This window comes from Pyrgilauda ruficollis, unplaced genomic scaffold (assembly GCF_017590135.1).
Source record: "Pyrgilauda ruficollis isolate IOZ18807 unplaced genomic scaffold, ASM1759013v1 scaffold4, whole genome shotgun sequence".
NCBI lineage: Eukaryota > Metazoa > Chordata > Aves > Passeriformes > Passeridae > Pyrgilauda > Pyrgilauda ruficollis.
In genome coordinates, this window is record NW_024525489.1 from 20,066,000 (window position 1) to 20,080,028 (window position 14,029).

The window sequence follows — 14,029 nt, forward strand, 5'->3', positions numbered from 1 at the left end:
TAAGGCTGTTCTCAGCAGCTATTTTTTGATCCTAACAAATCTACGTGTTTCTTGCACAAGTGTGTCAACATCTTCGTTATCCTTTTCTTCTGAACTTGGTTCCCAGTCTGAGTCTTCATCAGTAGGTTCGCACTCCTCCTCCTCCTCGTCTGTGAAGCGGTCATTGAGGTCGCAGTCATTGGCTTCACCATCATTGACACCATCCTTCTTCACAGCCCTTTTTCCTGTAGGGACAAAAATGTCATGTATTCGTAACATGTAGAGTACAAGATCTCTCCCAGAGTCCACATAGTAAAATGTCTCTCCTCACAAGAAAGAATCACCTAAACAGTACATCTATCTTCCAGTTAAGCCTCTATTGCTAGGTGGCTACTCTGACCCTAGATTTTCTGCCTCAATCCATCCATCCATCCATCCATCCATCCATCCATCCATCCATCCATCCTTCCTTCCTTCCTTCATATTCTTAGTCTTTGGAAGCTAACAGCTTCACATGAGAGAAGAAAATCTTCTAGATCACCCACCTCCTATGTTCTCCACTTGCCTTCATGCTGGATAGTCTGTGTTCCCTTCTGAAAGTCATTTCCTTCAGAAATGCATCTGTGACACCTCTTCTGTTAAATTCCTAACTAGCCATGGTCTGTTAATATTCCAATTATGTCTTATTCTATCCTTAAGTCACATCTCCGAGTACAATCATGTTCATTTCTCTGCCTCCCACCCTCCCAGTTTTCCATTCTTACCTTATCTAGAAATAGCCATGCAATGATATCGGTCTAGCTAACTTATCTGTTGAGCAGTTGTCACCAGCTTTCATATGAAACTATGAATATGGGTTTTTTTCTTTAGCTACAGACCACAGCCCAAATCCTAACTCTTTAAATTACCCATAAACAACTCTCAGCAAACTCCTGAAAACTCAGGTCAGAGCTCCAGACACAAACACCACCACCAGTACCTCACAGTCTCTTTCAGTAACACTTTTCTGTAGTGGGAATGCTCCTGTTCCAGAATTACCTTCCTTTTTATGCTTGCTGGCTTGTTGCTTAACAGACTTCAGAGGAAATTAATCGTGCCATAACTGGGAGGGCAAGTTCATTTCAGGATGTTTCCTCCCAATTTGTCTCAAACCAGGACACTGTGTTAGCCCATAACCAGCGAAATTTCTTAGCAGAATCACAGACTATAGTCCTTGCAGAATTAAGTATATCTTGGAGGGGAGGGGGTCAAAATGAAGATGCTGAATAAAGTAAGAAAGAAATCCCCCTTCTCAGACTAAGGTTATGAGAATATGCCCAAGAGCTCCTTATCAAAGGAAAGCCCTTTGCCAGTTTCACAGCACTGTGAGTGGCATTTTACAACAGAAGTAGGAATGCTGGCAAAATACTGATACCTTTCATATTCTTCTTACAAATGTAAGAAGTTCATACTATGTTCTCCCTCCCCATATATCAACACTTTGATTTTAGCAGTGAGTGAAACACTTCCTTTTATGCCTTTCTTCTCCAATTCTTTCCTCTGTAGTTTAATTCAGCCCTGCAGCCCCTAAAGCTGATGATTAAGCTCAATTCTGCCTTTTCTCTATTAGCCTACCTATAAAGATGACCTTGAAACCTTCTATGGAAGTATCTCCTTGATGTGGGGAAAAAAAAGCTTGCTGACTGCTCCTTCCAAAACATTCTATTTTGAAGTGAGCTTATCAACTTGCTAGAAAACCTACACAAAAGTATGTAGGAGAATCCTGCATATTCCATGGCTACAGGATGTTATTCATCTCAGCAGCAACAACCTAGAGAAGTCATTCAGTAGTGACAAGTTAACAACAGCAGAACTCTGACTTTTTTTTTCAATTCCTTCCCTACAATTATTCCCCAGTAATTTTCTTCAGATTATTTTTCAGAACATTCTCTACAGGCAATTCTGGCAGCAATTAGACTTAAAAGCTAAACATGTTAACTGTCATGTGGGGGCTCCCCTCTTCTCTTGTCTGGTGGAATTTAAATACATTTGTAGGGAATTTAATCATGCTGTGTCTAACGGTGCAGTTGTGCCAAATATGACAAAATAAAGGTTAATGGAGTTCTTACTGTCTGTCTGACCCTGCAGGATGTGGTATGATGGCCTCTGGTGTGAACTTGCTGAGCACCACCTTTTATAAGCTTTGCCCTCCACAGAGCTAAGTAAACCAGTCAACAAAACATTACATTTTTTAAAAAACAGTAAATATAAACAGAACTTAATAAATTAATTCCCTTCTTTCCTGTGTGTGCAGAACATCAATTCTTCCACAGTTCATTCTTAGTAAGAAAAGTTGAATTTGACAGACTGAATTTCACTTCTGTGTGCAAGTTTTACATGCTAGAAGAGCAGCCCTTCTTCCTTCAGAGTCACCCGTGCCTGACCATCAGCTGCACACACAGGGGGGCAGGGTGCACCCTACTATTTGGGTAAGGAACATGCTCTTATGAGAGGCACAGCTGCAATTTAAAACCTTCAAGAACAGATCTGGACTTTAGATATGCACACAGCCCAGCCTGCTTCATTCTGAAATCTTCACCACTCAGTACATGCCTCAACACTCTGCAACACAAATTTCTACCACAGACCTCTGATCACGATGGGGATGGTACTTGTATCACAGGATGCGCTAAAGCTCACAGGTAACAAACATGCCTCAGAATATGCTGGTGCACAACAAATATTTGGTGATAGCCAAAGTGCACACAAACTTGATAAGAAAACAGTATGACAAAGAAATTTCTCAGTGGAAAGTTTAAAACAATCTCCTGCATTCACCCAGAAGAGAAAGAGAGGCCAAAACACTTTGCCTAGAAAGCTAACTACAACTGTTTGCACTTTTATTTACTTTCTGTAGAAAGCAGATCTATTTTTAAGATTTCTTTAGGAAATTCCTAGCCACTCCTTGGTGATCTCGAAGAAGGCAAGCCAGTTCCCACTCCCACTCAAAATGCAACAGTTCTACATCCTCCTGCCTTACTCTGGTCACTGAAAGCAAAGACTGCACAGCATCAGACTTTCAGACTGCTCTTTAAAGCTCACTTTTAATTTTAGAAAGCATAGGAAGCTTCACATTTGGAAGACAAGACACAAAAGAATCCTGGAAGCAGACCTAAGCATGTATCCTGGGTTGTAAGATATGTGGGTATTCTATTCCTATCTGTTAGAGGTGGGGCAGTTATCTTCTGTTAATTGGGGAGTTTTCTTTATCTGTTTCACAACCAATCCTCTCTCTGGGAAATATCTTCTGTTAATGGGTCACTGAGTCTCACTGCATGACTGATAAAATGACATCATCCCATTTCAAGAAGCTCCACCCAGGGGGAGGAACCAAGCATTCCTACCTGGATATAATCAGGGATTTGGAACACCACAGGCAGTCTTTTCCATCTGGATTCCCAGAGGAGCAGCTTTCTTCTCCACTGGATTCCCAGAGGAAGACCAAGCCCATCTACACCATCACTGGACCTTCAGAGGAAAACTACACCCTTCTACAGGATCACTGCTCCAACAGAACCACAGCTGTCACTGCAGGAGGACTGCAGCCACCATCCAACTGGACTGCTACCAATACCCTGACCAACAGGGTGCCAGGTGTGTTCTGACTCTGTCAGTGGTTTTTTCTTTGTTTGTACTATTACATTTGTATTTTTAGTTTTCCTAGTTAACAACTGTTATTTCTATCCCCATGTCTTTGCCTGAGAGCCTTTTAATTTCAAAATTATAGTATTTCAGAGAGAGAGGATTTATATTTTCCATTTCAAGGGAGGCTCCTGCCTTCCTTAGAAGAAATCTGTCTTTTCAACCAAGACAGCATGTTTAAAACTTGAGTCTATGTACTCCCAAACTTCTATACTTTGATCCTAACAAGCCCTGAAACATCAATACCTCACTGTAAGAGTAAGCAAGTTCATCAGCACATGCACACAGATTATCACCCAGGAGTTATTTAAAGGTCAGAGTGAGTATCTCCATGCTGCAGGAGCAATCACTCCTTACAAGGCAACCTTAACTAGCTGTGCATGAAATACTGGATTCCTTTCATCCTATTATGGCTGCTGTGTAAGGAGTGAAGATGGAAGACACCATTTAGCCATATGTGTCTCTCCTTAAAATATGTTTGTTTTCTTGTCTGCTTCTAGGAAAATACAGGTGTGATTATCCAGGAAGACTGGCACAAATGCAACTGAAGGACTATTACTTGTAAGAAAACAAGAAAGATTTTACTAAAATAATGACTACTTTCTCCTCAGCTAAGTATTATCAAGCATCTCCAGCACTATTAAATGCTGAAAGAGCCAGAGCAGACCAACTGTGTCCCAGTGGACTGATGTGCCCACTCACAACTACAGAATACACTCACCATTGCTTGAAGCTCGTTGCCGTGTTCTTCTTCCAGCTACTAAAGAAAGGGAAGTTGTCAGTCAGGACAGAAGGAACCCTGCCATAAGGGTTATTCTTAAAACTGCTACAACAGGAAACTGACCAATTAAACAAATGCTGAAATGGTTGTGCTCTACTTACAGGTGTAAAAGCTACTCTGATGCCCCAAAAATACCGTTTTTGTCTTGAATCATTCCCAAGAGATTACCCAGATAAACTGTTCTTAAAATTATTACCCCTGCCATCTGTAGACAAATGTCATCAATTCTGACTGCGGGTTTTAAAGCAGGAAATTGGAATGTATTAGGGCATTTAAATATTTTACACCACTGTTTCCATAAATGCTATTTATTCTTAATAATGTCATAGCCCTGAATCTTCAAAGTAAAATGCATTATCCTGACATATTCCTAAGTGTTCTGCTCTAAACTACTGTTTATCACATTGGGATTTCAGGTGGAAAAACTCCAATCCAATAATCAAGAGAAAGCACTCCAAAAAATAAAACCAAGAAGTATCTTTAAGAGCAGACAAAATGTAAACAGCACATTCCCCTATGTTTTTTCACCAAATCAAGTTACTAGAATATAAAAAGACTATAAAGTGTTAGATTAGGAACTCAAATTCAGTTTTACTTATATTCCCTCCAGGCCTCAAGAGAACATACATGCAAGAATTAGTTCTCACAGTAAGAAAATCACTGGTAAAAAACCCCAACACAAAAAGACGACAGATATGGTTGCAGTCTTTTGTTTAGAGCATCAGAATACTTTAAAATTTTATCGTACCTGAGAATTTCTGAATAAAAAAAAAAAACCCAGAAAAAAATAATCCTAATACAGAGGGAGCTATAAATGCAACTTTATTCCCTAAAGGGAGATTAAAGCATTTTACTGACATGGACTGGATGGTCCTTGCGGGTCCCTTCAAATTCAGAACTTTCTGTGATTCTATAATATTGAACAAATTGGCCCACCTGGAGGTGCACTGTGCTTGTATTCTAGCTTGTGCTGGGGGTTCTTCCTGCAAAGAAGAAAACAGTAAAAGCTTGATTCCATCACCTTGTTCCACATTTAAAAAGTGCAGAATTCCCTGGTATTTTATGGATAATTTTCAAGGCACAGCATTTAGATCAGTCAGTTAATAGCCAACAGATAAGGACAACAAAATTAACACAAAATCCCTTCTAATTATATCTGTTGCTTCATCAAAAGAATTATTAATTTTTCATGGGTACCTCCTCTCCTCTATCTCCAAAGAATGAAACACAGATTAAGAAATTACCAACTAATGCAACACAGAGGTTGTCTCATCTGGAAGGAGAGCCAGTTTGGGGTTTAGATCCATTGTACTCCTGAGAAGCATGTCGGCAATTTCAATACTGATATAAGTCTGTAATGCTCAGCCTGAGATGGAAAATTCATCTCATAGGTGTTTTTAAGAGAACCACTTTTTCTGCATTAGTTGAGTATCACCAAGGCTTTTTGCTAAGAGCTGTCTCATTTTGTTGGCATTTCATGGAGACCATGCTTTTTAGGACAACCACACTTTCCAGGACAAAATGTTTCTGTGCAGAAACAATCTTTAACAGAAGCCACCAGTTTCAATATGCTCCCATAGAAATGCTATTACCTCAAAATATACTTTCTTGTCCATTGTGATAATTATGCAGTCTGCTAAATATGTAAAAACTAGATACTGAAAAACAATGGAATACAACAATATTTTGAAGAAAATCAACAGTGCTTAAAAGAAACAGCAGTCAGCCACAAACTGTATTTTATTGCTGTTACCTCAATTATGCTTTAAGTCAAGTACTGACTAAAATAGTTTTTTTACAAAATCACAACAAATACATTACGAAAATTTAAACTAAAAGTTACAGATCAAGAACAACACGTACCAATAAACTGCTTATATAAAAGAACAATTTACTGAATGTTGAAAAGAGATAGTGTTGATCTCCAGGTCATTGAATAGGCTCTTTGAACAATCAAGTTTTCATCTCTGACAGCTGACATAATTACCAAAATAGTGATTTTTACTGTGCCAATGTTAAAAATACATACAGACTTGGGTGCTTTAATGGTAGCAGTCTGACTTCAGTAAATTTTGGAAGGCTACAGCCAAAGTAAACATCAAGGATTAGTCATTATTTTACTGTCCTTCTGCAGCTGCAGGGGAGAACATTCTTAACCTGTCAACAAGAAGAGCCACTTGGCACGTGTTTCTCACCTATAACAAGCTGTTCCATATGGACACTCGGGCCGGCTGTCATCGTCATCCTGAGCCACCATCTCCGTGTTGTGATAGTCATCATCATTAGGATGACTGAACTGCTGGAAGTGAATGGGATTCTTCCTGCAAAAGACAAATACACACTGAAACTGACCCATTTCAACACAAGAGGGGACATATAAAACATGTTACTGAATCACTGACAGCTCATTTTTCCGTGATTACATGAAGAGCAGCTTTTAATGTTTAACTTGATGCAGAATGTATGCCCTACTTTCAGGACAACAGAAGAAGAAATTTTGTCTTAGCACCTGCTGTAACAGAGGTTAAACCAGGAATTTTCCTATTTCCCATTAAGTTTCAGACCTCCAACACGTGCACAAAAGGCTTTATTTGAATTACAAATTAGCATGCTGACATGAAGTTGTACCATAAGACATTAACAACTTAATGTGTAGCTGAGTCACACCAGTGTTAGTGAGGACAGCCTAAGACCATCATCCACAACCTCTTGCTCTACAACACTTGAATCTGAAGTGAACATGTAAGGAACACAAATTTATGCATCACTGAAAGAACATTTCTACCACTTCTAGGCAAGAGCGTTGTACACACACCACTCAAGACTACGCAGTCATAAACATCACTTAAAGAAGAGTTGTCTTCTTTCTAGAACTGTTGTAAGTGGACTTAAAAAGAACACAGAAAATCAAGTTCCCACTTCAGGAGAAACTCATGTGACAGATCAAAACAGGCTAAAAAAATTACATCAAAATCAACACACTAGTAGCAAAAGCAAATCTACTTTTCCCCTATAATTTCTTGTAGGCTTTTTTCCAAGTGTAATACTGAGAAGCAAGAAATGTGACATTTTTAAACAAATTATTTTCCAAAAGACATCTGCAAAATACTTCATTGATTACCTCAATCATTCCCAGAGCACATAACCTCTAGTGTGTTTGTGCAAATTATAAAAGTGAGCTGCCTGCCTCAAGCAGGAGGAATAACAACTTTCATTTAGAAGCAGGTATGGAACACGTCAAGGACATGTGCAGCCACCTCCATACACAGCAACTTCCTCACTGATCAGAGAAACTCCTCTAAACTCACAAGTACCCCTAATGAACTTCATAGAGGAGAGTCAATATTCGTTTTAGCATTTCAACTGCTACTATAACAAAAGAGCATTTGTTACAGCTTTTACAAAAGGATGACTTAAACACTGTGAACTCTGCTGGCCATTCAGACCTCCTTTTAGCATTGGAGAAATACCAGCGATTTAGTATTAATTCTTTAAATCTCCATTTGCCAGATCTCTTTCACTGAGGAAACTCCACAAGCAAGCTACAGATAAACTCTTCCATAAGCCACTTATCAAAGGCTCAGTGTAACTTGGATCTACTTACATAGATGACAGGCCTCTTGTCCTGGTCTTTTGTTGCTTCTATAAACTATAGGATAATTGAATAATGTTTCACTAGAAACTATTGCAAGGTTGTAGTCTTTTATTCCATAACAAATTCTCATGAAACATCACTTCTTGTGACAAATTCAGACTGGCTGCCTACTTCTTTCCCCATTACAAATAAACGGGATGAAACCAAATCATTTAGAGGCCATTTGTCACTTTGTTTTCTTAATACACAGAACTAACATACTTGCAGTAATAGCAAGAATTCTCAGTCACATGAAATACAATTTATCTTCTGAAAGGGATACAGCAGCAACTGATGTTCTTTGAATTAATTTTAATCCTTATTCCTACATCAAGATACATATAGCATCATAGTTGCCATGGAAAGAAGGACTAATAGCTGTCAGTTAACAGATTTATTGTACTTTAGGAGATATCCATTTCCTTTTAAAACGTTGCTTCAAGACCTACTTGGACAACACTAAACATCCATTATTGAAGGGAGGGGGCAGTGGGGAAGAAAAAGAAGTAGGAGAGCAAGAAGGAAGAGCAACAGAAGAGTTGTGATGTACAAGTCCTTGTCACTAGGCTTCAGGAGTCTTGGGCCATTAGATGATGCTCCTCAAATTATACATTACCTGTGGAGCACCTCAAACATGTCCTATCTCTTGAACATGTCCTGCCTCAGATGCTCAGTAGAAACATCCTATTTTATCTTAGCTTTACCTGGCTAATTTATACTTATTCTATGTGTAGGGCAACAATACCCCACAAACTAAAAGGAAGCAGAGAAGTGCATAGCTAATAAGCAAACATCTTCCCTTTTTTCAGAAAAATCCTAAGGCTTCTTCCTTAAAGGTTTTGTTTGGGGTTTTTTTATATTTGTAGACATGAAGATATTTGAGTTACAGAAGCACATCTATCACACTGTAAGCTGCACTCCAAAGTTAATTTTTTCACAACAAAGCCTCAGTGCACAGGAATGTGTTAATTCATTTGATCAAAATAAAATCATTAGGCTTTACTTGCATGAAAAGTAATCATTTAAAAAAAGGGCTATTTTAACAAGAAAGTTTTATTACTGTTGCCTTCATTTAAACATACGGACACAATTACTGCAGCTTTGCTTTCACAGAAACTCTAAATTTGTGTACTCAACACTTCATGATGCAGGAAAGTGTGTGAACTAAAACTATGCAAATAAAACTTTAAAACTTCTTCAGAATCAATGCAAACATCCTCAAGCAGAACTTCAGTATTGCTCAGTAAAATATTTAAGACAGTTATTCATCTGTGTAGCTATCAAAAGCAACTTTAAAAACTTTTTATAAAGCAAATTTAACTAACCAGTTCAGAATCCCTGACTCCTCACAATCCCATGCAGAAGACCCCTTGCCATCTCATGGTCTTATTTCTTCAGCTACTGAAAGAACCTCCTAGTGAAAATGTAATGAATTACCAGCACTGCTTATAAAGCCATACAATTCAAGCCTGAAGTTATGCCATGACTGCACATAACAAGCTTGTAAATTCTGTATTTTAATTCTTAATTAAAATATAGGACACAGGACTCAAAAAAAAAAAAAAAAAAAAAGACAGATGCAGGTGTTTAGCTGCCAGATTTACAAGCTTTGAGTGAAAGGAAAAATACTTATTTTCATAAACAAACAAACAGCAAAGTGTTTAGAAGAACCCACAAACAAATCCAAACATTGGTTGAGCATCCCCTGCTCTGACAGTTCTGGGAGAGATTTACACACCCCCAGTCAGCAGAGAACTGCACGCCAGGCTATGGCAAAAAGACTGAATTGTGGAAGAAAGATTGTGAGTTCCAGTTTCAGAGACAAGAGTTCAGGTCTACTATACCTCTTCTATGATGGCCCTTAAAAAGGGTGGTGGTGGTAGATTTATAATTCCCTATTCTGCTAACTTCAGAAAAGCAAGCAGCAGACAAAAACACATGACAGCATTCAGAGGGCGAGTTCCTCGACAACAAATAAAGGCAGCTACAACATACACAGAGCACTTTGTCTGCTAATGATAACAGCAGCTCCTTTGAATTTGGCCACCTCAGAAAATGACACTGAACAAAGGTGACAAGCAGACTCCTTGGGGCAAGAGGTGTGCATCAAGTTTAACTCTTTCAAAAGCAGTGTTTTCAAATTCATAAATGAAGAAACTAAATTATGGGTTACAAATTTACTTGCTAAATGTTTGCTACAGGCTAACAGAAATGTACTCAAATAACTAGAACTAACATTTAATCCTTGCTCTAACACACTTTTGCCACCACACAGAAATCATTACTTAGGGGCCTTGAACTAAAAGCAAATACAAAGACAGACTACAAAGCATATTGCTTTTGCTGCAAGCAAACAAATTGAGTTTCATAATATTTCCTGAAGATCAAAGCTGACATTTTTGATTCTCCCTATTTACAAACTTCTCTGACAAAGTAAGACTGCTATTTATTTCAGAACATTCTTTTCTTTTTATAAAGCAATACTTTCCAAAAGTATTGCTGCCAAATGTTTCACAATAAAGAGACCCAGGAAGAAATGTGCACATACAGACTCCTACTCCCTACTACCAGTACGTAAGATTTGCCTTACTAAAGATAAGGAGTATTTCTTCATAGCAGAGCATTAAATCTCCTTAATACCCACACAGGGCAAAACCTGTCTCAGCAAAATTCAAAGCAGCTGGAGCAAACCAGAGGCTGCATTTGCAATACTGGATCAACAGAACTGTCTAATAAGACATGCTTTTGTCATAATCATTAAGGGGAAAAAATTAGGTATGTCAAAGTTACATGAAAACCATGTTCATGCTCATGAACACAACAGCTTTACAATTTTGATATTCAGTTATCTCAGCATCAGGCCTACCAAACCTACAGGAAGCCAGTCACTTGTGCTTGTTTGGTTCCTAATCGAACTCACTGCTTTTATTATTTCTGAAGCCCCTTGGGGGAAGATAAAAAAAGTCATAGGATGGCGCTGTTTCCTGGATTAGCCTTGTCTTTTGCATTTACGAAGTACATAGGATTATCTAGAGCTCAAAACCGTCTCCTAATTGTAGATCACAGGTCACTGGGCATTTTCTAGACTTATGAGCACCTCTAGATTTCAGCCTTCCTTCCAATATAACACCACAGGACACCACAGATCTTTTCTGGGCAGAAAGAATTAGCAGGAGGCCAGGCACCCAGCACTGGTATTTTGGAACTTCTCTGGAACATTTGTATGACAAATCTTCTACCACCTCCATCTTGAAAGAATATGAGTGAAAAGAAGAGGAAAAACCCCTGTTATTCCTCACTTGCAGTATTTCCAAAGACTGTCCAGATAAGAGTTAACCTCGAGTTCTAAGTCTGCTTTGTTCTGGTTTTAGAGGTGACTGAAAGCTTTAAAAAAACTGCAGAAACACCAAGTTATAGTAAGAGAAATTCTTGATTATGTATGGATGACAAATAATAAGTATTTTAAACATTCAGATCACAAAGCAGGCAGTAACTTCAATAAACACAATAATCTTTCATATAAGTCTCATCTGCTAAAAAAACAAACCTACAGGGTCTGTGTTGGCCATTTGAACCTTTTACATCTCTTCTCCCTGCTAGTACCTCATACCATACACACAGGTCTTTTATTTCTTTTCCTTTTATACTAGACCTTTATCTTTTATTTCCTGCAACACTTCATCTTTTAGTTTGCTCAAGTACTTCATCCCTTGTTTGGGCTGTATTCAGAGTCAGCAAGACATCCTGACTCCTCCTTTTACCCTTCTAAAATTAACGTTCTGCTATTTGTTTCTCATCAGACCCCTGTTCAACAAAAGATTTTTTTCCATATCAAAGCTTATAACAACTTTACAGTTTTCTCTTCCATAGCTAATACATTATTTCTGAATAACAAGCTAGACCAAGCTAGTATTAATTTTGTTTACCTGTAACAGCCACTTCCATACTTGCAAGGTATCCTCTTATGCTGTACCTGTTTGGAGCTTTCTGAAGCATCTGCACTTCTGGCTGAATCAGAAATCTCAGTGTTGTAGTCCAGATTTGCATCAGGCTCAAGAATCCCTTCCTGGGCACCAAGATATTGTGAAGTCCTGTCCCAGTGAGCTTGTCGGCTTGTAGAACCAGCAACGTACTCTTTGTTTTCTCTTTCCTCAATTCTGTTGTCTTTACTGGAAATCTGACCTACTCTTTTAGACCACTTGCCATGCAGCAGCCTATCATTTTTTTCCAGAGAATTTCCAGGGTTCTTTGTTCCAATCTCGCCACTTCCTTCCATATCTCTCATGGTAGTCTCAAGAGGAAATCCAGATGTATTCTGTGGAACAAGGTTACATTTTGGAGAAACTGAAAATTTACACTCCTCAGAATTAAAAGCTTTGAAGTAAAACTGTGCCTCATCATCCCTGCTTTCAAAATCAGTCACAGAACAGCCTGAGTTAGAAAGGACCTTGAAAGTTCATCTGATTTAGACTTTAAAAATCTTCTACTCCACTTCCTAAACTCAAGTTCGTGCTAAACACAGCTGCTGAATGAAAACTTCAAGTTCAGAAAACACACAGTGAAAAACTTATCTTAAAAGAAAAACACATGTTAAAAGAAAATCTTATCTAACAGCTTCCTCCCTCAGCTTCATTTCCCTCACATGACCTGTTCTCTCACCACCTCAGGTCGTGAACAGTTTAAATTAACTCACAATTTAAAGTACTGCTCCTAAAAAATTAATGGGGATTATACAGGTGAAGATGTAGTAGACTGTAGAGGAATGTAGACTCCTACCCATGAATCAATTTAAATGATTAAGGAATCATTTCATGAGTTTCATGAGTTTCTTAATAATTTAAGCACCAAGATACAAGGAGTATATATGTATTTATCTATATAGAAGATATATGGGAACTCAGGACACATACCCTGAGGTTAATCCCACACTGATACATCTTAAATGCTTCAGCTCATGACTCTAAATCACAACAGTCTGTCACAGACACCATTAAGCAAATATTTCAGCTTTGACACAAACTGCATTTTAAATTTTGGAAAAAAAAATGTACATTTAAAATAAGAAATGTCTTCTTTAGAAAAAGAATTTGAGATACACAGCTGAGGAAAAAACACTGTCCTGACAATTGAGACGTTACCTGGAAGCATATTACATTCAAGGCTGAACTACTTTGTACATCATAGAACTATTCAAATGTGTGTGCTTTCTAAAGATTATTATCTATCTTTCTCCTCCAGTAAATTTATACTTAGTTTACACAGGTGTGTTTTGCAGAGCTTGAAAATCAACCAGTGATTTCCTATTTGATTTTGTTCCTTTCCAAGCAAGTCTCATAAAGTGTTATCCAAAACCAATTACATTTGAGCAGCAACTTGATTAAGAAAGGGCAAAGTCAGCATTAACATCAGATGATCCTGACAGAAGCATATTTAGTGACTCAACTAGGAGACAAAGACAACTCCCAAAATACAGCTCAGCAATCAACTGCAATTTAAGAAATAAGGCTTCCTTTGCAAAAGAAAGCATAAATTGCTGTTATTTGCCACTACCACTTCTGAGTTCCCTGCCACGTATTTCCACTCACTGCCTGTATTGTACATAAGGAGCTAGAAGGCTCACACTGATTCCCTGGTTACACACCAGGCTGTGATCCAGGGAAACCAAAAACCACCAGCAGCACTGGGACAGCCTCTGGTGGCTGCTGCCAACCACAACAATTCAAATATTTTTGCTTTCTTCCCTACAGAAGATTTTCTCAATCGCCTTAAACAAGACAGCAGAACCCTGATTTAGGCTCTGATATCCAAATTACAGTCTTTCAGAGCTCTCTATGGTTACTACTCTTGCTTCTCCTAATACAACAGTTTCTCTGCAACGTCCTGAAAGCAATTTCTTAAATTGTACTTGAAATTAAAATGATTTGTGAAATTATTAGGTGAAAATAAGTAAGGTT

At 38.2% G+C, this 14,029-nt stretch overlaps 1 protein-coding gene across 2 annotated transcripts in view; it reads right to left on the minus strand.

Moving 5' to 3' along the window:
* Positions 1–14,029, minus strand: part of APLF (aprataxin and PNKP like factor) — a 26,903-nt gene continuing 12,874 nt past the window's right edge. For both annotated transcript variants that reach the window (XM_041476894.1, XM_041476893.1), the window contains exons 5-9: positions 12,002–12,390; positions 6,637–6,762; positions 5,378–5,424; positions 4,382–4,420; positions 1–224 (exon numbers count right to left, since the gene is read on the minus strand). In XM_041476894.1, the coding sequence (XP_041332828.1) occupies positions 19–224; positions 4,382–4,420; positions 5,378–5,424; positions 6,637–6,762; positions 12,002–12,390 (807 nt within the window). In that variant the 3' untranslated portion in view covers positions 1–18. The remainder of the gene's footprint in view (positions 225–4,381; positions 4,421–5,377; positions 5,425–6,636; positions 6,763–12,001; positions 12,391–14,029) is intronic.